Here is a 22,031-nt window from a genome sequence, read left to right as displayed (position 1 = left end):
GCCTTATGTACCAGCCCGCTGCTGCCTGCGCTGCACCTGCCAGCGTCAAATGACAGGCGGCGTCACATGAGCACGTGACGCCGCCCGCACCGTACCTCTGCACCATCCCGTCTCGACACTCAGGATTTCGCAACCGCTCACACTAAACTGCCACCTTCAAGCCAGTCTCCAGGTCCCGCCCTCACTCCCGCCTTCCAAACTGACCGTATTCCAGCTCACCAAGTCACTCCAACCTCCATCCATCCGCCATGTGCACCCGTCACTTCATCCTCGTCTACTGCCGCGGCCGATATCGCATCCCGCAGTACGATCAGTACGACGGCTACCCCAGCGACAAAGGCCTCGTCATCCTGCGCTTCGACTTCTCACCCGCCAACGTCGCGAAGCTCAAGTCCGTCCTCGCCGACGCCGACCGCACGCTCTACACGGTCACCGACACTCAAGTCGACGCCTGGCAGCTCTAGATGCACGAGGCCGACTTACACCGTGAGGCCACCATCTGCGCATCTGTGAGCGAGTACACGGGCTGGAAGGTCCTGTATATTGTCGCGAAGGCGACGCCCGAGAAGCTCGTGCCGATCGTCAAGGAGATGGGTCAACGTGAGTGATTGTATGTACTATATTAGTAATGATAGCACCTGTGCTCCCACAACTTTAGGACTACCGTTGGACAAAGTTTACCCGACAGAAAAAAGAGAGGAAAGACAACTTAGAACAACTTACAAAAGGTGTAAAGGGAAGCGTGACAACGCCAGCGCCGCGCAGATTTGCGCCCTGCCCTCCCGATGGGATTCAGATTCCGGAGCGATTGCGCACCCACATTAACCCTATCTCTTTTCCGATGCGCATCGTCGACCTCTGCTCTCGTTGGTGCTAGCGTGATCTGCAGGCTATAGTTGCTGGCGCCGAGCAGTAGTGTTCCGAGGACGTTAACAACGAAGTGGATCACACGAGACAGCTCATCCATCGTATTGCTGTCGCCGCGGTACAGGACGCCTAGGTTGAGATTGCCGAGGTCGATCGCTGCTACAACACGTCCTGGGTGTACTACAGCATCGACGGTTGCATCTCCCCAGGCGAGACTCCTTCCACTGCGGCCAGCGGTAGCCAGAGCTCGCCGACAGGGGCGGCAGTCATCGGCGCGTTCCTGTATGCGCGACGATCACGGAAGTTACAGAGGGAACACCGAGAACACAATGCACAGCTGCGTCAGGATCTGTACGAGTTGGCGTCCAAACGTCAAGCCGCGGAGCTGTTGGAGAGGCGCTCACCGGTGGAGAAGGAGGGAGACCCTGGCTTCGCGGCTGTCCCGGGGAAGATGCCGATCTCACTAGGCGAAGTAGAAAGTGAGGAAATGGTTGTTCCGACCAAGGATAAGGGCCAGGAAAGAAGAGAGTAGTCAGCTTGAGAATGGCCTCAGTACATCAACCGATACTATATTCCTACCTTGCCTAATCTCGCTTCACGCTTTCGATAACTTGATATCAAGATGCCCGCAAAGCTTCATGCTCTCCAGGCACGTGCCTCATGGAATCGGGAATGCCACAGCTCTTCTCCACTACTGTAGATCTCATGGCCTATTTCTGCGGCTCGTGCGCCAATAAGGTGTTCGTACGACCAGAATCTGCCAAGTCCGCCTCACTCTTTGTAGCTCAGGTCAAGCCAGCTTCGTCAAGTCCGACTCTAGAGTGGGGTTCCTTTGCAGCTCCTCCGATTTCCCTCAGCCGCAGCACTGTCAGATCACTGTTGGCGCACAGGCACTTCTCTTCACTCCGGCTCCTCTCCCCCTCCCACCAATTGCCGATCAGACGTCGTCAGCGCCCACGTGTTGTGGCACTTAGCCAAGAAGATTTAGCCATCTCTGCCATGGCCTCGATCTCATCACTCCTCCACCCGGGTAGGTCCAAGCCATTCAGCTTCAGCCCCGTGCAACTTCCTCTTTCCAATACTTGATGCAGTTCGGTATTCCGCAAATGCAAGCTATATCTGCACCAAAATCTTACATGGGACTTTCGGACACGCGCCGTTTTCATTAGCTACTCTTCTTTCTCATCTTTCTTTTTTCTATTTTTTTATTTATTTCCGGTACAGGTCGTCTTCAGTACCACATCCGGATGCATCAATATAAGCTCAACTAATCCACACCTGCTCCTCTTGCAGTATCATTATATAATCACAGGACTAGTAAAGTTTATGTTGTGGGAGGCTCTGTATCAGAAGCCTTTACATACGTCGGAGATTTGAGCCAAAAGTCCATTCGCGTCTGAGAACTCGTACGGTGTGGGATCTCTGCTTTTCCAATGTCACTCCCTCTCTCATTCCACTTGGGCACTTTAACGGCCACTTCATATGCTTGACAGCGCGCCGCAGCTGCAGGGAAATGCACAAGGTGATGAGTGATGCTCGTGATATCATACATAATTTCTATAAGTTGCTCTGCTCGTCTCCCACGCGTTCAGCCCTACCCTACGGCTTCAAGGTGGAAGACCAGTCCTCCTGCCCTATATAGTCCTCAACACTCTTCGTGAGACACTCCACGCCCGGTTCAACTGGATGAACGATGCTTGTACCCCCGCCGTCATAGCCAAACTCATCCATGTACCCGCCCATCCCGCAGCCAGGTCGGCCATAGATACTTCTTGGTATGTCGCCCCATGTTGCGAGGCCAGAGCATCGTGTACTTCCTGAAACTCATCATCTGACCAAACCCAAGGTGGGTTGCGGACGAGGGCGTGTACGAAGCTGCCCGTGCCCTTGTGCGGCACGACCATGCGAATGGATTTGCTGCCGGTGCAGGGGAGCGGAAGGGTGGAAGTACCATCGGCTTGCTGGAGGGATCAAACATTCTCGGGTAGAAAGCAAGCGATGCTTGCGCCGCCGAGCACATAGCCATCCAGCGTAAGTCCGCAAAAGGAGGCAAAAGCGCAGACACCGCCACAGGCAACGTGTTACGAGGGATCGCCTCGTAGCCCCCCCGCCATCAAGCATACAACCGGCCCTCCACCGGGACGTCCACCTCCTCATTCGAAAACGCGCAATGCCCCACCACGACGCCATCATCCCGCTCTTCCTCCTTACCCGGAACCGCACCCCACATCACCGGCTCCGTCTCCGCCGTGCCCTCGGGGGCGTGACACGCAGCAGCGATCGCAACGCTGCAGCTCCCGGCGACCGGCATGCCGGGCGGGAGGCCGCGGCAACCCAGGACGGCAGCGAAGCCCGCGAGGGCCGCAGCCGCCAGCACGGTGACGATCATGGCGAGCGGGCTGTAGCCGCAGGTGAGCGCGCTGGTGTCGCGGTGGACGAAGTCGTCTGCGGCCTTGCCGTTGGCGTCGACGCCGTCGATGGCGGCGACGAAGATGCTCTGCGACACGATCCAGTGCAGGAAAGCCGACGCGCACATCAGCGGGACGCCGAGGCGGTACGGCACCTGCAGGAAGTAGGTCGAGCGCTGGGCGCCGCGCGGGTGGGAGACGCGGAGCGCGCGGCGGGAGTAAGCGAAGACGGACCATTCCCGTGCGAGGGATAGGCTGGTGAAGAGGCCGTTGATGATGATGTAGAGGATTGAGAGGAGCGCTTGCGGCAGGTTGGCGATTAGCACGGTCGCGACGAGCGCGCCTGAGCCCCGTTGCGGGATGCTCCAGCCTGAGATCAGCGTGTATGGGCTCACGGTGCCGATGCCGAGGTCCCAGAGCGACTTGGGGTCGCCGCGGCCGTAGTACATTTTGAGCGTTTGGATTGCGTAGGCGAGGAGGCCGAGGATCGTGATTAGCGCGATTGAGGTTCTGGAAATGTGTCAGCGGCTGGCCGGAAGCTGTCGCGGCCGGGGAGGTGGCGGGCGTGGCTCACAGCACGATGGAGACGGTCCAGCGGGCCTTGCTTGCTGCACTGGCCCGCCTTTGCTTTTTTGATCGGTAAACCCAAGGCTCGATGGAACCGTATGCAGGCCCCTTGGGGCTTGAAGACCGCCCGGTGATGTCTGCGCTTGTGACCAGGCACATCCCCCGTGTCGTGGTGTCCGGCTGGCGGATGAATGATGCCGCGGCATCGCCCATGGTGATGATGGGACTGTCCTTGACTTTCCAAACTACTATCGTAATGACTATGAATTTCTGGCCACGCTATCAGTTACGCATTACGCTCGTTCCAGATGCAATACGTACTATGGCGTTGAAGACAATGACGACGATGAGGAGATCGATGGCGACGTTCAATCTGCACTCGTCCTCTACCGACTCGCTGATGCAGTACTCAACGTCGAAGCCATAGACAGTCCATTGCGCCGCGTTGGCCCTGATGCTCTGCCAGTACCCATCGCTGCAAGTTGAAGCGGGGACACTCCCATAGTATTCTTCATCTTGCGAGCATATCCAGCTGAACCAGACCGATACAATCGGGCTCAGGGCTGGAGTCAGGTCGCCATTGTAATTGTTGATGGCATATAGGGACGAATTTCTACTGCAGGAAACCACTCCCAAGTTCCTGAAGTTGACTTGGGTATCGGAGGAGTTGGAACAGCCTCCGCGTGCGGGAGGGAGCATGTATGGGTTGCTGCGCGGTGTGTTTGAGACAACCAGTATAAGGTTACGTCGATTATGTAGAATTGGCTTTGCATAGGCCTCGATGCAGTCTGAACTGTTGAGCCGCTCGAAAGACGACCCGTTTGTGAAGATTCCAAGCTCTTCTATCCTGGATTGAATCATGGATGGCTGGGTGTCGTAGCCGGAGTTAATTGACCCATGGATGTCTGGAAAAATGTCTTGTTCGTACGAGCCTCCTGTTGCGAAAGTATCAGAGGCGTAGTAAATGTCATAGCTGTTATTCGTAAGGGATACGAAGAACGTAGAGTTGTATCTGGATAAAAGTTAGTTGCTTATTCTTGGTTGGTCGGGAAACAAAGGGAGGAATACACGAGATGCAAAGGAACCGACGACAAGCCCAGTAAAATCCAGAAGAAAAGCTTTATCGGCCGGATGAAGCGAAAGTTCCTCAGACTGGGAACGCCAATGTCGAGCCAAGCACCCTCTTGTTGGTGGGCCCTATCAATATCTTCTCTTGTCGGAGCCGAAAGGCATTGCATGCAGTAATTACTCGCGCCGAGGAGCAGAGTGCTGACAATGTTAATTACCAAATGGATAACGATACCCACGCGTTGAATGTCCTCGCACTTGCCCCTGCGTATCGGGGCAACAGCTGAATAGTGGCCGTTCTCCTGGCGTATGAGAGCAGCCGAAACAATGACCACAACGAGGTTGGCGATAAAAGTCAATAGGGACACCGCCGCGCCTAAAGTAGCACCAAAGCGCCAGCCTTGGGGAAGCCGGCGAGACGTAGACGGAGACATTCCACCCCTTGCAAAAGCTTTGGGCGTTTCACGTGCTGATTCGGATCTAAGAAGATGGCTCCTCACACTGTCGGTGGATGTTGCGTCAACGTTTTTGTGTTTCGCCTCCTCATGCGAGTCACGAGGTGACTTCTCGTAGTTCACAGGGCTATGAGGTGGACCGTACGCGCCGGGCCGACTCTGGGGCGGTACAAGTTCAATCCTTGAGTAGGCGCGGGCGTCAGCAGGACATTCGAACAAGCGTCGGCGAGCATGCTTACTCCACACGCTCCGAGGCCATCTTGTGAAGAGGTTTGTCGCCGCGAAGGCAGGAGAAGCGATGATGGTACCGTCAACGCGGAGGAAGGAAGTGGGGTGGGGGACGGTTTGAAGTCAATTTTGGGTAGTCGTGGGGGCCATTCTTCGCTGCCTGTGATTAGAATTCCAACAAAGCGCACACCGCCACGCATGGCTGTGGTACTTTGGTCTAACTGGCTCGGTTTCCGGCCCTGTTTCTCTCTTCCGCCGAAGGAATGAGCGAGACCGTTTTGCAGCGGTTTTATTGGACACCGCCGCGCCGGCCCCCACGAGGCTGCATACTAATGTGAGCATAACAAGCCTAGTGTTTCATCCTGCTCACAACAGCCAATCATGTACGTAGAGATTGATGCCCAAGACGAGATCACGCCGCACACCCTTGAAACACGTAAAGCTTATCCATTTTCCTCCGATTTGCTTTCTCTCAAGTGCCTGACCGAGCAGCAAAACATCGTAGATGGTCATGACCTGCTCTACCCAGCTGCAACCCGCGTCATAATTGGTCGTCTGTGCAAATCACGGTATCCTTCACTGCATCTTCATCCCCTCTGCATCCAGCACCATGACCGGCAGTGCCACCTCCGACATCAGAGACCCGCCTTCTTCATTCCAACCCTGACGGCCTCAAGAGCGTTCTGGTACTCTTTCGCCATCCTGACGTAATTGTTCCGAACCTTGTGGTCGAGCGATGCAAAGACTTGCATCCCGAATAGAGCCAACGGGATAGTAAGGTTTTTCGGGTCTGGCTCGGTACTCCATTTAATGGATTGGACTTCCGGAACGATTCCCTGGCCTGTGGGCCTTCCACGACGGTACACCAGGAGTTCCATCGGCGTTAGATGTAGGCGTACCGGGTCTTCCTCTTTAACGAGTAGTGGGAGATTTGGCGCAGATACTTCTCCGCCCACAACTCGCTTGTGGTCTTCTTTCTCTTGGGCGATGCCGATTCAGGAAACTCAGAATCACATGCCTTGGTGTCGCCAGGGAAAGAGCACAGTGGCGGCTTTTTGCCAACAACAGTAGCTCGAAGGCTAGCCCAATCGGGCTTGCCTATCGTGTTCCCGCATTCGCCTAATGCTCCAGAGCACATGTATAGAAGTTTAGTCTTGGCGTGGTCCTCGAAGTGCTTGGCGACGACATCAAGAGCCGTATTCACTATCGACTCCGTCCATCTCACGAGAAGGTGCTCAAAGCAGCGTTCGTTAAACACCAACCTGTGGATTTGTGGAAGTCCGTGAGGAATGGCGGGAAATCGAACTTGGTGTCGAGCAAGAAGCCCAACGAATCTTCGATCGTCGTGAGACTGAATTCCGTCCAATGCTTCCAGGATGGAACCTCCGGCCACGGCTTCATCTGCTGCTCATCTGCGGCTGACTTGTATAGGATGGCAAGCTTGAGGACGGGGTCGGGCTGTGTGAGCCAGGCTCGAAGAGTCTGGCGATTGGGCGCCTTCGATGCCATTGAGCGCGAAGAACGTGTTGCCATGGTCAATTAATGTCGTCGCAGAAATGGAGAATGTTGTGAGGTGACGATGTGTAGAAAGACCTGCTCGTAACGTCGCGGCGCTGGTGAAGGTGGTGTTGGTTGGGGCCGGGACGAGCGTGGCTATGCGAGGCTGTTGTGTGCGGTCGGCTGTCACGACCTGCAAAGAACAGAGTTCAATTTTTGGGTATGAATTGACGAAGTTTCTAAGCTGAAGAAGAAGAAGAAAGGAAAGTGAAGGTTGGTGGGCTTATGTACCCGCAACCTGCTGACTAAGGAACAAAGGAAAAACAGTTAACCCGGCTTCCGGCGCTTGGTTCTCACCCGGAAGGCTTGTGGTCCACCCTTGGTCCCATGTCAGTGTAGAGGCGTGACATCGGCTGGCGAAAAGAAAATCCGATGAGGCTGTAGCACGGTAATGGCATCTTGACGCTGAGTTGTGATGTGAAGAATCCCTTGTGTTGACTGGGAGGTGTTAAACAGGAACTTGCAGTGCGTCCGGTGTCGCACCAGCTTACCTTCTCCCAATATAGGTATCCAGGACTGCAGATGATCAACCGGATCACCGTGCCTCGATTCCGCCTTTGACGTATCATCATATTTATATAGGTAGTTGAAGTTAATGGGTGTTCTCGGCATTGGCCCACCGCAACAGCTCCTTCGCGTCCGGGTCGTTGATGCGGCTTCCTGGCAGCCACGATTTGCCGTTGAACTTGGAGTTGCTCAGACTGGGCGCAGCGGCAGCGGCAGCGGCGGGGGCGGATATTGCCACCGTGGTGTCGTTAAATAGGCAGGATTGCTTGGGTTTGCGGAGGAGCAGAGGCGGCTTAGTGCGGAGGTTGGTGGCGCAGAGGTTGGTTGCCAAGGAAGCCAGAGAGGAAGAAGAGAGACACTGTAAGCACCAGCGATGCGCCCTGCACTGGCACCGCCATTCTTGTGATCGTAGGCTCTTGCACGTGGGCAGTTGAAGCAGGCAACTGGGTGGATTTTTTCTTTGGTGCTGGTCGCTCTCCCGTTGCCGTCGTCTCGTCGTTGGAGGACACTTCCACGTGGGTAGTTGGATCCAATATCTTGATGCACTTTTCGTCATTGTTCCTGACTTGCTCCATAGGACTTTTGCCCGGTGACGTGCGCACGGACGGACCCCTAGACACCAAGTATTTAACCCTCCCTCCCTCTCCTCTCTCTTTCCACTTCCCTCACAACCCCGCCACCCGCAACCTCCACTTCGACCGAAATCGCCATGCCGCCGCCTATGTCGCCTTTCGGGGCCGTTATCGCCCGCAGTGACTCGAGTAAGATTATCGACTTCAGAGACCCTGCCCGCGACGACCCCGACGCCCCCGCCAAGCGAGTCATGAAGACGAATTTCGACGATGACGAATACGAAGCTGAGAGCAACGCATACCGCCGCATCCAGCTTGTCGAAGGCCTGCGTAATCGGGTCCCCACCGTCTACACGCTGGGCGGCGCTTTGGGATGTTCCATCATCATGGAGAAGCTGGACGGACACCTGCTCCGAGACGTCATCAACGACCTCTCACCCGAACAGCGGAGCGTCATGCAGGCCTACTTGGAGACAACGCTTGAAATGCTTCACCGTGATGCTGGCGTCTACCACTGCAATGTTTGCTCGAAGAACATCATCGTCCACAACGGCGTCCCCAAGCTGCTGGACTTCGGCCTCGCCACTCTCGTCTCGGACGTTTCAGAACCTGTGCGACACAACTACGTCAGGCGAGACTTGCTGTCACTGGACGACATTTTCGCCGAGGTTGCCTCTCGAGAGGTATGTATGCCTTGACGCAAACGCTAGCGTTGCGGGACTAACATGGCATAGGCTCATAAGGAAGCTCTTGCGCACATCGAACGCATGCGCCGTGATCGGGACTACTATCCAGAGTCTGTGATGGCCAGGCTCTTGCCGCGCATCTCAATCTCATATCACACCAAAGAGCTCATTGATGCAATCACCGAGCTCTTCGACAAGCCGTCGCCCGAACTCGCGCTTCCGCTTGCACACAGCATCACCCAGCAGCGACGCGACGACAGCCGTGCCGTGCGCATACTGCTTGAATGCTCTGCGCGGCTCCAAGAGTCATCTTCCGATGCCCAGAACGAGTTGGTGCTTGAGATGAAGGAACGTGCAGCTCGCTACACAACAGGGAAACCCGAGCTGAACCCATCTACCAGAGAGCTCTTCAACGGAGTCATCGACTTCTACATGCGTGCGTGTCCCGAGGCTGTTCGGCAGCAAGGCCATGCCAGCAGGAAGGTCCTGGACCTGCGCCTCGAGCTCGCCAACCACCTGATTGCCCATTGTGCCTACGCCGACACGTTGGAAGTTTGCGAGGAGGCTTTGGACAAGGCTAGATCTACGGGAATATTGATCGGGGAAGGCTTTGTGAGAGCGTTCCGGGAGCTTCTCAGGGACGTCTTGGACGGTTTCGAGAGTAAGATAAGAGAGATCGAAGAGGACAAGCTCATAGGAAGAGAGTATCCAAGGGCGCCGTGGTCGAAACTAGGGGAGCATACAGCACACCGCAGCCGGGCGAAGAAGGCCCTGAGCATCTGTAAGGATTTGCTGCACGCTCACCGGCGGACATGGTAGAGACCGTGGATTCGTGAAGGACTGATTCTCCCTGACGCAATATTGGTGGGTGTGGTTTTTCTCTTTTGGCGGTAGAGTGGGTCTGTTCTACAAATGACGGTACCAGACAAGATACCGTCAGCACAATCAGAGATTAATTCTATGGACGTACGTGTCTAGCTAATTTCCACTGCATCGTGAGCTCAGAAGTCTCCCTCGTATGACGCTCTCCGGGCTTACCTACTGAGATTGTTCCTGTAAGGATTATTTGCCTATCCGCAGTCTGCGTATGAGTCTTGCCATGGGTCGCTACCTTGAGGTCCTTTAACGCTGACCCTCTCGAGCTGGCGAACAGGGCGACCGGCACTGAGTCACTTTGTGCCAGTAGCTGTCGGCCACCACTGACAGTCAAGTGACAGAAAGCCGAAAGTGTCATGGAGTCTCCCGATCGAGCACGATCAATCGTCGTGGCTTGTATCAGAAGTCACTGCGCTTTATTCTGACGAACATTATCTAGCAATACTGCATACTATACCGGACGATCATTTGCTGTTCTTGAGTGGCTACCCCAAACCATCCATTACCGCAATCTCCTTGGAAGAGCAGTCTCCCGAGTCTCGTCATGTTATGTGCACATTATTGGCAAGAGTAGCCTGTAGAAGGCTAAAGATTCACGAATCACGGGATCACGACGTTCAAGTCGATTCTACACACGTCTGATTTTCCTGTCCTGTACTTCGGTAACCGGATTTCCTCCGCATCTGCTCCAAAAATCCAACACTCTCGTGTATGCCCATCTACGCCAATAGGGCGCGTCTCTGTAGACCTCCTCAGCCGGAACTACACCAAGGATATGCCTGTGATTAAAGAAAGAGGCCGCGGGGGCCGAAGCAGCCATCGGTGACGTACGGGTGGGGGCACAAACTACGTCATGGGGCTGCCCCGCATTCACACAAGTAACTTAGGTGAGACTGGACGCCTGCCCACGGGTAATACGCTTACAAGCTTGCATGTCCAAATATATATGCCTGCATCGCTCACCCGCTTACTTTCCCTTGTCCGGCTCTTTTGTTTCCCCTACCTCACCTACTACCCAACCATGGCCAACCTCAATGCAGCCGGAGAGACGCCCACGCTCGAAGCACTGTGGTGCACCGGCAACCCCTCCACTCTCACATGCTGTGCCTGCGACAGACCCATCCACCCGCAGCCCCTGGTCCGCACATTCCGCCTCCTGGACCCAACCTCGCCCGCCTCCGGCCAAAACGCCACCGCCCGCCTCCCCGCCCTCGGCCGGACGATCCTCACCTTCGACCGCCACCTCTCTTGCGCAAGCAAGACCAACTACATAGCCATCTCACACGTCTGGAACCCAACAGTCTCCGCAGTGCAAAACGGCTCCGGCTCCTCCGCCGAAACGCAACAGGCCCGCGTCCTCGCCGTCCAGCTCCCCATGCGCATCTGGGACGGCGTGCACGCTTGCTCGCCGGGAGCGGAGCTATGGCACGACTACCTCAGCGTGCCGCAGTGGCAAGGCGACGTGAAAGCGCGCATCCTCGACGCCGTCGCCGCCATCTTCGCCCGCGCCGCCTTCACCCTCGTGCACCTGGACGACGTGTCGGCGCCGTGCGTGCGGGCGATGCGGGCGGGCGGCACGCTGCGCGCGCGCGCCCGCGGCGTCGCGCGCGTCTGCAACGCCGCGTGGTTCGGCCGCGTGTGGACGGCGATGGAGTACGTGCGCAGCCCGGCGGTACGCACGATGCTGGATGACTGTGTGCTTGTTGATGAAGGGGTGGACGATGTCTTCCTCGGCGAGGTGCAGGAGGCGTGGGACGCCGTCGTGGTGGAGCGCGGCGATGCGCACGAGGCGGAGAAATGGGCGCGGGACTGCGGCCTCGTGCCGTGGCAGCTCGGCCCGCTGGCGCGTGTGAGGGGCCAGGGAACGGCGTCGTTCGCTGAGGCGTTCTCGATGCTGGCGAAGAGGGGGTGTCGGAGCGACGCGGACTTCTTCCACGCGCTGGGTGGCGTGCTCAATCCCCGGTGGGAGGAGGAGATGCCGCCGGATTTCGAGAGGTACGGGGATGCGACGCTGGCGTTTGCGAGGGAGTGCATAAGGAACGGCGACTACACGCCCGTGCTGATGTCGCCGCTGCCGGTTGACGACAATCCCGGTGGCATCGGCATGGGCTACCACGACGGCGGCATCTGGAGCCTCGGCGCCCTGCAGCGCGCGCCGGCAACGCCCCGTCTGTCGCTGTCCCCCGTGTGGAATCCCGTGATCAGGGCGGAGCGGATCGGGCCCGTTCGCTTCGTCAAGAAGTTCAACTTCCGCACGCTGCATCCGCCCGTGCTGTTCTCGCACGTCGCCCAGGTGGCGCTGGACTTCACCGGCCCGGACGTCGATGACTTCGTGGCGACGGTCGGCACGCGGCTGTATGGTCAAGACGCGCAGGAGGTCCGGCAGCGTTGCCTGGATGCCGAAAGGCGGGCGTTCCTGGAGCGTGTGTTGGTGGAGCGCTTCAATGCCCAGGGTGGTCAGGAGCCCTGGCAGGTAAAGAAGACGGACCGGATTGCTGACGCGTTGGGCCTCTCGTCGACAGAGCTGGAAAGCTGCGGCGGGGTGCCTCCTATGCGTTTTATGAGGGCACATGGCGGGACGTTGCATCTCGGTCCTCGCGGAGCTCTCGTGGGCGCTACCTGTCCAGTGTGTCTCAAAAGCTTCCTTTTCCGGGCTGCCTTGTATGGAAGGCCGGCGGATGCCTACGGTGCCGTGGCATATCGCATTCCCGGTCTGAAGTATACGTGCACTATGAAGGGCGGGATTGCCATTATCGTGAAGAATGGCAGTGTTGTCGGACGCATGGTGTGGGCTGTCCGGGCGTGTCCGTGTCGTACCGAGGAAGAGGTCGAGATACATCTGAATCCGCTTCCAGAGCGGAAGATCCACCAGCATCGACCCAACAGCTTGTAGGAACTGGTTTATCCGGGTATCAGAACTCAACCGCCGTGTAGGAGCCATTTGACACCGTCGATCTTTATTGTCTACTCTACGAATGCTCGAAAGAAACCCTCCCATTGTAAGACAACCCAAAACCAACCCAGAGACCCTCCTACCACCCCTTATCCCACGGCCGCTCACTTCCTCATCACCACCCTCATATCCCCATACGCCTCTCGATCCGACCTCAACGGCTCCCCTCCCGCCATCTCCCCCACATACCCCCTCCCCTCAACCTCAAACTCCCCCTGCCCCTCACCCTCGCCCTCGCCCACCCTTAACCCCTCCAACAACGCCCCAACAAGCACCCCCACCATCATCGGCCCAAACGCCGCACCAGCCGGACACAAGAACCTCGCTCCTCCAAACGCCATGAACGGCCCGAGGACATCAGCATCGCCGTCGCCTGTACCACCACCAACCCATCGCTCGGGCCGGAAAGTGCACAGATCGTGCGCCGCTCCTGCACTACTATCGCGGCCACTACTACCACCACTACGACCATGGCTACGCCGATGCAGCGCCTCGACATCCGCAGCCACGCCGCCCACGGGCGGCGCCAGGTCGCGGTACACGCGGCGCGTCGGCGGGTAGAGGCGCAGCGCCTCTTTAGCAACAGCAGCAGCCGAGACCGACGACGACGGCTCATTGAAGACGTGCGGCGACGCGTCGGCGAGGAAGGCAGCGGGGGGCGGCGGCGGCGTGCGGGCGGAAACGCACTTCGATGAGGCAGCGCAGGACGACGCGCCACATGGTCTCGTAGGAGGGGAGGATGAGGTTCATCGGGTTGGCCCTGGGGGCGAGCGGGTCGCGGTCGGGGATGGCGGCGCGCAGGGCGGCGTGGAGGGCGGGGTTCTGGTGCCAGGGCTGGGTCTGCTGCTGCTGCTTGGAGGCGAGCCAGATGCGGTTGATTTCGGCGGCGATGAAGCGGATGTTTGAGTCGTTGGTGCGGGTGGTGGCGTCGATGCCGAAGAAGAGATGCAGCGAGATTTTGAGGGTGAGCGTCTGCACGAGGGGGGTGAGCAAGGTGGAGTCCGGGTGGGGGCGGATGCCGTCGATGGCGGTTTGGCGGGCTGTCTGCGCTATGGACCGCCATTGCGAGGTGGACATCCGGAGGTGTGACTCGCTGAGCCGCCGGAACTCCTTGTACCAGTGGATGTCGGTTGTTGTGAAGGCGTTGTCGATGCCAAATGCTATTTGGAGTCTCTTATTGGGGAGGGCCCGGGCTTGGAGTTGAGATGGGAGGGAGACCTTTCCGCTTGGGCAGCCCAGAGTGCATGCAAGGATGGCCTTGCAGCTTTCTGCATCATCGAAGATTAACGTGGACGGGGAATCGAGGGGCTCGTGGCCTGCTGTCTATTCTTCTGTTAGTTTTCGGGTGTCATTATCCGCGGGTGAACTTACCAAGTTGATTTGCCGACTGATGATCCAGAGAGCCAAAACAAACAGCGCGGTTGCACACAGCATCCAGATGTGGTCCTTGGTGGAGATGTAAATACCAGCGATCGTGATGAACGTGCCGATCGCCTTCAGCAGGCGAGCGAAATGCATGATCGGTGATGAGCAGAACGCGACGACACTAGAAGCCGGGAGCTAGTCGGAGCCGAGAGGCTTGATTGAGAAAGGTAAAGGTAAGGATGCCTGCGGACAGATGACCCGGTATTTAAGTACATCTTCCAGCTGGCTGTGTTTGACTTTGAAGTGGCGGGAAAGGTGCCCTGTGATGTAGACAAATGTTGCGATCCGCAATCGTGATGCTCATTGCTTGTAGTGTCGCGGTGCTTGCGATAATCAATAAACTATGGCTTCGTCACCTTCGTGGCTTCCGGCAGTCCGTTTGATGAGCCCGCACACTGCAGTTCATACACTTTAGATCTCATTACCAAGCTTCTGTGGGGCTGGTGCTTTCCCCCCAGAAACTTCGTATCTGACAGATTCGTTCATACGTGTTGCCAGAGTCTTCCAAGGTACATGCTGAAAATAGCAGCAGCTCGACGGTAAGGGAAGCTGTTTCAGTCTCTTGGTCATCCCACGTTTGACAGTAGGCAATTGCCCCCAGTGAGTGGCTATCTGCTTGCCTATCTGCTGATTTACCTGATTGTCTGCCTGACCTACCCGCTGCCCGTTTAATTGCCTACTTGTCTGCCCTTTTACCCATGTACCGAACCTGCTCGCTCCAGGTGGTGAGAGACCAAGCCTATAAGCCGCCGATGGCGCTTCATTTCTTTGTCCATGTAGAGCTGCATCCATGGGCCGATCGTGGATGCGAGTCTCGAATTCGCACAATTTCGTTTAGATGTTAGACTCAAATCCCAACATGAGTATGGTGCCACATCCCTATGAAGTACATACGGACTAACCCGATGATATAACTGCATGCTTTGCCACTTGGACTTAGATTAGCTTTACAATGCGTCGTTCTGCCAAGTTTTCTGGCAAACATTTCAACAATGAGTTCTTATGCATGAGGCAACGGCTACTTACTGAATCGCAACGCAAATATCTGCCTTTGTCTCACCCATATCGGCGAAAAAGACCACACAGCATCGAGAGGAGCGGATTATGGATGTTTACAATCATTGCTATAGCTATGTGGGCCACGGCTCGAGTCTTCATCTCGGTCACTATATATCTATTAGCTTTTGATATTACTGAAGACGGAGTTTATATATAGTCAAGCCGTAGTTCATACATCATCTTTCGACTTACAAAGATAGAGCTGCAACTTTCCTGCTAAAGAAGTGTAGCACTCTCAAACAAATCACTTAGTATTAATTAGTGTCAGTGTCAAGCTCGGAGAAATGGGGCTCGGGGAAATGCCCCTTGGCGGATCCTACTACGGCGAATCCCTACGATCTTACGATTCAGGGAAAGTGAGAGCGTCGTGTCATTCTTAAGTAACTACAACGCAAGTAGTCAAGCACTTAGGCCCTAATCACTTCGAATACGACGTTTATTACTATATAGAAGGAAGCCGCCTCTTTCAGTAGGCAGTACGCAATTGACTTTTCATCTTGTCGAACCTTGTTCCCACCGATCGATATTCAAAATTCAAAACAAACTTTACCTGTGAGTTCCCAAAATCGAAATCGAGTCCCGAGCTTTAAATGACCGTAAACACAGCCATGGCTCGCTTCATCACCGTCATCCTCGCAGCGGTTGCAGCATCCCTCGTCAGCGCTGGCTGCTCCGTCGACATCATCAACTTCAACCAAGTCGCTGTTGGCAGTGGGTGCATACCGGAGAATGGTGAAGGCAACATCTGGGTCGCGTCGAGGAGGCAGCGGTACTTCATTAATGCCTCATCCTCGTGCGGCCTTGGCCTTGCAAACCAAGTCCTGCCGGCCGACTGGTCCCTCCAGTACAAGGGGAAATGCTAGGCGGGAAAGGTTCGGCTGGGATCTATTATAGAATGAAATGAGTGTGGAGGTGTTGAGAATCTATGGATTTATATTTTGAACCCCATTTGAAGACGCTTCGGGAGTGACAACACAATACCTTAATGAGTACGGGACGGGCGATTTCTGTGAAGCTTCGCATCGGTCGCGATGTTATCTACACGTTCAGATTTACTCGTGTCCCACGCCACATCATGGATCTCTCAACCGTGCTTGGCTATGAAACGCGCCGGTGGACAGTTTTACGAGAGCTGACTCAATGTGGTTGACTCGCCGGCCTCGTATTTTACACGCCGTCTCCTCTTCGGGCCGCGATACACATCACTCGTCCAATGGACGGACAACACCAAAGCACGGACCTCGTCGCCTTCGTACCGGGTAGGTGGATAAGGGTCACTTCTTAATCGTGTACGCATCTACCTATACGATTCCGACGAGCTTATTTTGCACGGCTCCGAGATCGCGGATGACTAAACCGTAAGTGTGCTGGTAGATGAAGTAGATACGCGGACGCTCGGGCTCTGACGACAGCAATTATCAACACCCTGGCTGATGCGGCGGAGTAAGAACGATCCCGATGGTACTCGAGAGCGGAGGAAACTCTTACCTTCCTTTTCTGGCGGTCGTTGGGTCGCATTTCATGGAACAGGCAGCTGCGTGTACTGCAGCGAATGAGTCGTTTTGTACTTTGGTTTGCAGCCGACCATAGACTGTGAAGACGCTTCCTCGAGCAACCTAGTCTCGCCTCCGGTACTCCCGCTTTTTGCTGGCCCTTTCGCCTGTTCGCCACCTTTCTCCGAGAGGAAGGCGATGTCTTTCGGAAACTGTCACGCAATCAGAGCACGACTATTAGTCGTACGGGGTCAGCCTCTTGTCTGCTTTGACTACACAAGCTGGATTCCAGTAATGTTGCAACACTACCGAAGCCAACAGGGTAGTGCTGCTGCGGTGGATGGAAGCGTGCACCTGTGGGCGATGCTCGTCTTTCCCGCCATTTCTACAATGTCCAGCCGCCGCGGTTGATCTCTGAGACAGGTACATATTCACGGCGCTTAAGCGGGTGTGGAGGACGGAGCTTCACCCGGCCTAGCTCCTCCCCCGTTCCGCTCACAACTGACCGTAGTAATGTCCAATATGGAAGAGCAGATTGCCGGTCCTTGGATCGCATGGTACGTATTGCATGATATATGGGGCGAGAAGCGAGCGTGAAGAAGAGGGGGTGGCCGCTGGGGGAGCAGAATCGGAGGGCTGGGTGGTGAAAGGGGGACTGGCGGTGTATGTGGCGGCGGCTGTGATTACCGCTCCTGCTGCTTATTTTTGAAATGAAAATGCGCTGATGGAGAAGAGAGCCGTTTTCGGGCTTCTTTGGTAGTATCTGTCCGATATTCCGCGGCTCGGAAGCCCCATTGTTCGTTCGTCTATCTGATGACAAAAGTGCCCGGACCCCGAGACTTGTTTACGTTAACGTCTCCGCTTACCGAAATAGTCGGAGGCTGCCGCGCCCGAACTCCGACACTTCCTGCGTGTTTTCCGGGCTCGGCTTCCGCGTTCCGGTCCCCACTGCTACGGCGGATGACAAAAGAAAGTGCCCACCCGCATCTGCCTTGCTCAGATGCCGCATTGAAATATTTAGCTGAGAAGTTGAATGAAAGATCCCGACAAAAATTTAACATTAAATTCATGCATTCAAGTCCGGATTCTGTACTCAACTACCCGTCCCATGTAGAAGTGTTCTATGAGGCAGATGCGGGTGGGAAATTTCTTCTTTTGTCACCCACCGCCCGGACTTTCTCATGTACCCCATGGGGCTTCCTCTTGCGCTCTGACTTTAGTTCTACTACACAATTAAGGTGGATGACAGCGGCAAGGCTGTATGACGCTAGATTAGCCTCCGTTGGGAGCCCACCGGGCATTCGTATCCGAGTCACGGCGCGCACAAAGCAGCAATCAGCATCACGAGCAACAAAACCATGTCGCCGGAGGAGCAAGCTTTCAACCACAACCGTCTTATCCGCCATTGCCGATAGATTATACCACTGCTGGAGACGATAAGGGTTCACTCGGGGCGGCCAACAAGGGAACCCTTCAGCTGTCACCAGGACTTCGGGAGGAGGTTTCTTAGGATCCAGAATAGTGTACCTACACCCGTTCCGTGACAGGAAAGCTGCTGCTGTCACTGCTGCAACTGTTGCAACAGCTTCTCCACGTCTGAAGAAGTACATTAGCTAAACCCGGATATCTCACGCGGTGTCCTCCATCTCCCTCCTTCTCAAGGTCTTCACTCACTCTGCCACAGCTGCTGCCCCTGCCCTTCAGTTGTGATCACGCTACGAAAAGTCGTCATCGTGATGCTCGTGTTACACCGGATTCCGCAACAGCAGCATGGCTGGAGGAGTCGATGATCTCGCGATGTAAGTGGTTTACGTACATGAAGTTGTGATGGGACTTGGTCAATGTTACTACCAGCACGGCGGAGCAAGCACCGCCACCGTCCGTATCCCAGACTACTGTTGGCGTAGCTGTTCCTTGCCATGCAAGCAACCTGGGAGTGATACGGCGTGAGCCTTGGGCAGACGAAGTCCGGTGGATAGGGGAAGAAAGCAAGAACCGTCTGATAAGTGGTCGCGAACACAATGGGCCATTGATCATGGCGTGATGTTGACCATCACCCACCTACAAACGCGACGCTGGACATGATTTAGAGTTTGCTATGTGGAGCAGCGAAGAGCATTACGCAAGGCTTTTGCCACGAGGGGGCGTAGACGTGGGTGTAACGTCGCGGGTGGGGCACTGCGCGGATATCTGGATTTGCAACAGGCTGATGTGTGTTTTCCCCGGCCTTTGTCGTTGATCAGTGGAGGCTGTCACTGGACCCACCTGTCAAAGAGGCAGTTGCATAAGCGACCAGTCTGCAGGCGCCACGTCCCGGAACATTTTCTCCCTCCGTGTACCCATGCTTACCGCCTCCGGAGTTTGGGTTTGTCGCGGAAGACATTCCGGAATAGCACGACGGAGATAAGAAATTGCATGAATACAGTATACAAAGGGCTGCTCGAGCAGCGACTCCCTGTCATTTCCGACGTCGTGTAGTGTCGGTGGAGACTGGAGAGGGATTAGAAGCTCCAGGGTTGACTGCACAAGGCCAGCCGAACGATACTACAACAAGAACCGGATGCGCCGGGAGGCAGTGGTGTAGAAGAGAAAAGTGGAGTATCTGTCTAAGCTGGCCCTCAGCGCCACTGGTCAGCCTAGCGGGCTCTGAGTTGGGTAAACGGCCGTGGTTTGTGTCAGTTGAATGCTCCCTCATGACTCGCATCAAGTGGTGGTGAGGAAGTGTCATAAGCCTGCTCATTGGCTGTCAATAATGGGGGTGCGGCTTCCGGCGCGCATCGCCCTACCCGCGCGGGTCGGAAATTAATCCTAAGATAGGAGACGCACGACACTGATACGCGAAGGGCCGGCCCGTGTAGTGACAGCTGCACTTGACGCTGCGGAGATCGCCGTGCGTTGGCCCTGAGCGCAGTCTTTGTTTCAACTGCTGGCGCTTGCTTTTCCGACTTAGTCAACCAATACGAATTTTGACTCGGCAAAGAAATTGCCAACTTGAGCCGCCCCGTAGTCTGGGCTGTATTATCAAACACCGCTTCTGACTGTCATGGGGCCTACGAACTAGGCAACCCATCCGCCATACACTACTATCGCTTCGCGATAGATTCCAAGCGGACCATAGACAATCAAAATCCATTGTAGGGCTGCTCTTGTACTCGAAATTCGCGAAAAGTGCCCATCAGCACTAGAGTAGCATAGCCGTGTCCAGCCACCCACCACGACACAACGAGTAATGACGACCAACAGGACCCAGACGTTAAAGTAGGGATACGGATAGACCCTGGCCGGAAGTCTGAGGAAGCACCAGCCGTTGCAACACGATGATCGAGAGCCAACGGCGGACATGGGACCCTGATGCTCGAGTAATGCTTCCCCGTCCACGGCATGCAGCAAAGCTTCGAGCGAGGATTGAGCCCAAACACTGCAAGGGAATGCAGCAGCTGCATCTATCACATACTTTTGCGTAGAGTGCGGGAGGCCGTCGGACGCGTATAAATTCCAGCGTTGAAGTCCGGTTTAGAGCACCAGTCTCCAATATTCACTTCTCTCGTGCTCAGCTTCAATCCCCAACTCTCCAGTCTCGCCGATATCTCCGCCTTCATCTACAGCCCCACAGTCATGTCTGCCCGAACCATCATGTCACGTCCGTCCGTGGCCGGCAGCCTGCTCCGAGTATCGGCCGCGTCGCCGCAGATGCAGCAGTTCGCCCGCCGGCTGGCCACAGTCGCCGAAGCCAACGGAGCAGCCACGATGCCTCCAGGTCACAAAGCCTCCGTCGGCAACCTCAAGACGTTCGAGCTGCCCGAGACGCTCACGGGCGGGGCGTCGGACCAAGCGCTGGGCCGCAGCATGATCGACGCGTGGCGGCACGACGGCATCCTGCAGATCTCCATGGACCCCATCAACCGCAAGCTGGCCGACGCCGCCTTCATCTGCAGCAAGAAGTTCTTCGACCTGCCGTACAAGACCAAGGCGGCCTGCGTCGACGACCAGTCCTTCGCCGGCTACATCGCGTCGGGCGAGGAGCTCACGGACAACATCGCCGACTACTCGGAGATCTTCACCGTCACCAAGGACCTGGCTTTGACGGACGCGCGCGTGCAGCAGCAGTGGCCGTGCCACGGGCCGTGCCCATGGCCGTTCAAGCAGATGCGCACCGTCATGGACGCGTACATGCAGTACCTAGGCGACAGCGGCGAGAAGATGCTGCAGCTGATCGCGTGGGGTCTGGGGCTCGCGGACGGCAACGCGCTGACCAGGTACACGCAGGACGGCTGGCACCACATGCGGGTGCTGCGGTTCCCCGAGCGCAACAACGTCAACGGCAAGGGCAAGGCGGGCCGCGGCATCGGCTCGCACACCGACTACGGGCTGCTCGTCATCGCGGCGCAGGACGACGTCGGCGGCCTCTTCATCCGCCCGCCGTACGAGGGCGAGGTCGTCGCCAACTGGCGCGAGAGCGCCGCCGGCTTGGCCGAGGAGGACGACAAGTGGGTCTACGTCCCCCCCGTGCCCGACGTCTTTACCGTCTTCCCCGGCGACATGATGCAGTATGTCACCAACTCGTTCCTGCCGTCGACGCCGCACAAGGTTGGTTTGAACAACCGCGAACGCTTCGCTTTCGCGTACTTCCATGAGCCGAACTTCTCGTCGGTCATGAAGCCGCTGGAGGGCTTCGATGCGGGCCAGGAGCCGAGGGAGGGCATTCACTACGGGACTCACTTTACTAATATGTTCATGCGCAACTACCCCAAGCGTATTACGGCCGACCGTATCCGCAAGGAAGACCGCATGAAGTTGCTCGACTCGCCCGAGCTGCGCTGGAATGAGATTCCGGAGACGCAAAACGTCAAGGCGGAGCCTATCCCCGACGATGCCGGCCCCCTTTTTGGGAGCAAGCAATCGCAGGCGTCGGCGCACATGTGAGGAGTGAGATGGAACGAGAATGGCTGGCCGTTGTGATAAGACAGCTTGGCTTTTGTTTTGAACATTGTGTGTCGCTTGGTGTTACTCGATTACACGCTATAGTTTCCAATTGATTCATCCATTTCTACAAAACGTGCCATTCCCCATGTGCATCTGTATGCAAACAGCTCCAGCTACCGCAGGTATAGTAAGCTAGCCAGCAATTGTCCCTTTCCCAGATATCTAGAAGTCCTTCCGCACAGATGGCCCCGTACTACGGAAGCACCCTCCACCACAGCGGCTTCTGGCTTTTCCGGCAGTCTTCGCATGTTGAATAGCAGCAATGACCAGTTTATATGTCTACAGGTGAAATGGAACATTACATCATGCGGGGAGGTGAAGCGCGGG

General features: G+C 56.2%; 7 protein-coding genes across 7 annotated transcripts; 4 read left to right on the top strand and 3 right to left on the bottom strand.

Annotated features, from left to right (window-relative positions):
- Positions 1 to 248: 248 nt before the first annotated feature.
- Positions 249 to 464, top strand: SLS55_010411 (uncharacterized protein; the record flags this gene model as incomplete). Its single annotated transcript, XM_066781793.1, has 1 exon — positions 249 to 464. One exon carries the CDS (start codon positions 249 to 251, stop codon positions 462 to 464), a length of 216 nt encoding a protein of 71 aa, XP_066628076.1.
- Positions 465 to 2,980: 2,516 nt separating this feature from the next.
- SLS55_010410 (uncharacterized protein) lies at positions 2,981 to 4,541 on the bottom strand (the record flags this gene model as incomplete). The annotated part of the gene is made up of 3 exons (XM_066781792.1): positions 2,981 to 3,785; positions 4,000 to 4,112; positions 4,164 to 4,541. The coding sequence occupies 3 exons, from the start codon at positions 4,539 to 4,541 to the stop codon at positions 2,981 to 2,983; spliced, it is 1,296 nt and encodes a 431-aa protein (XP_066628075.1).
- Positions 4,542 to 6,228: 1,687 nt separating this feature from the next.
- Positions 6,229 to 7,102, bottom strand: SLS55_010409 (uncharacterized protein; the record flags this gene model as incomplete). The annotated part of the gene is made up of 3 exons (XM_066781791.1): positions 6,229 to 6,442; positions 6,493 to 6,691; positions 6,856 to 7,102. 3 exons carry the CDS (start codon positions 7,100 to 7,102, stop codon positions 6,229 to 6,231), a joined length of 660 nt encoding a protein of 219 aa, XP_066628074.1.
- A 1,264-nt stretch (positions 7,103 to 8,366) lies between these two features.
- Positions 8,367 to 9,734, top strand: SLS55_010408 (uncharacterized protein; the record flags this gene model as incomplete). The annotated part of the gene is made up of 2 exons (XM_066781790.1): positions 8,367 to 8,912; positions 8,964 to 9,734. 2 exons carry the CDS (start codon positions 8,367 to 8,369, stop codon positions 9,732 to 9,734), a joined length of 1,317 nt encoding a protein of 438 aa, XP_066628073.1.
- A 1,155-nt stretch (positions 9,735 to 10,889) lies between these two features.
- Positions 10,890 to 12,684, top strand: SLS55_010407 (uncharacterized protein; the record flags this gene model as incomplete). The annotated part of the gene is given in 2 exon segments (XM_066781789.1): positions 10,890 to 10,894; positions 10,908 to 12,684. The coding sequence occupies 2 exon segments, from the start codon at positions 10,890 to 10,892 to the stop codon at positions 12,682 to 12,684; spliced, it is 1,782 nt and encodes a 593-aa protein (XP_066628072.1).
- A 672-nt stretch (positions 12,685 to 13,356) lies between these two features.
- On the bottom strand, positions 13,357 to 13,807 carry SLS55_010406 (uncharacterized protein; the record flags this gene model as incomplete). Its single annotated transcript, XM_066781788.1, is given in 2 exon segments — positions 13,357 to 13,788; positions 13,802 to 13,807. 2 exon segments carry the CDS (start codon positions 13,805 to 13,807, stop codon positions 13,357 to 13,359), a joined length of 438 nt encoding a protein of 145 aa, XP_066628071.1.
- A 6,547-nt stretch (positions 13,808 to 20,354) lies between these two features.
- Positions 20,355 to 21,644, top strand: SLS55_010405 (uncharacterized protein; the record flags this gene model as incomplete). The annotated part of the gene is made up of 1 exon (XM_066781787.1): positions 20,355 to 21,644. One exon carries the CDS (start codon positions 20,355 to 20,357, stop codon positions 21,642 to 21,644), a length of 1,290 nt encoding a protein of 429 aa, XP_066628070.1.
- Positions 21,645 to 22,031: the final 387 nt, after the last annotated feature.

This window comes from Diplodia seriata, assembly GCF_021436955.1.
Source record: "Diplodia seriata strain FDS-637 chromosome Unknown scaffold_12, whole genome shotgun sequence".
In the NCBI taxonomy this organism is placed as follows: domain Eukaryota; kingdom Fungi; phylum Ascomycota; class Dothideomycetes; order Botryosphaeriales; family Botryosphaeriaceae; genus Diplodia; species Diplodia seriata.
Note: the sequence above shows the minus strand (reverse complement) of the source record. Positions and strands in the feature narration are given on the sequence as shown.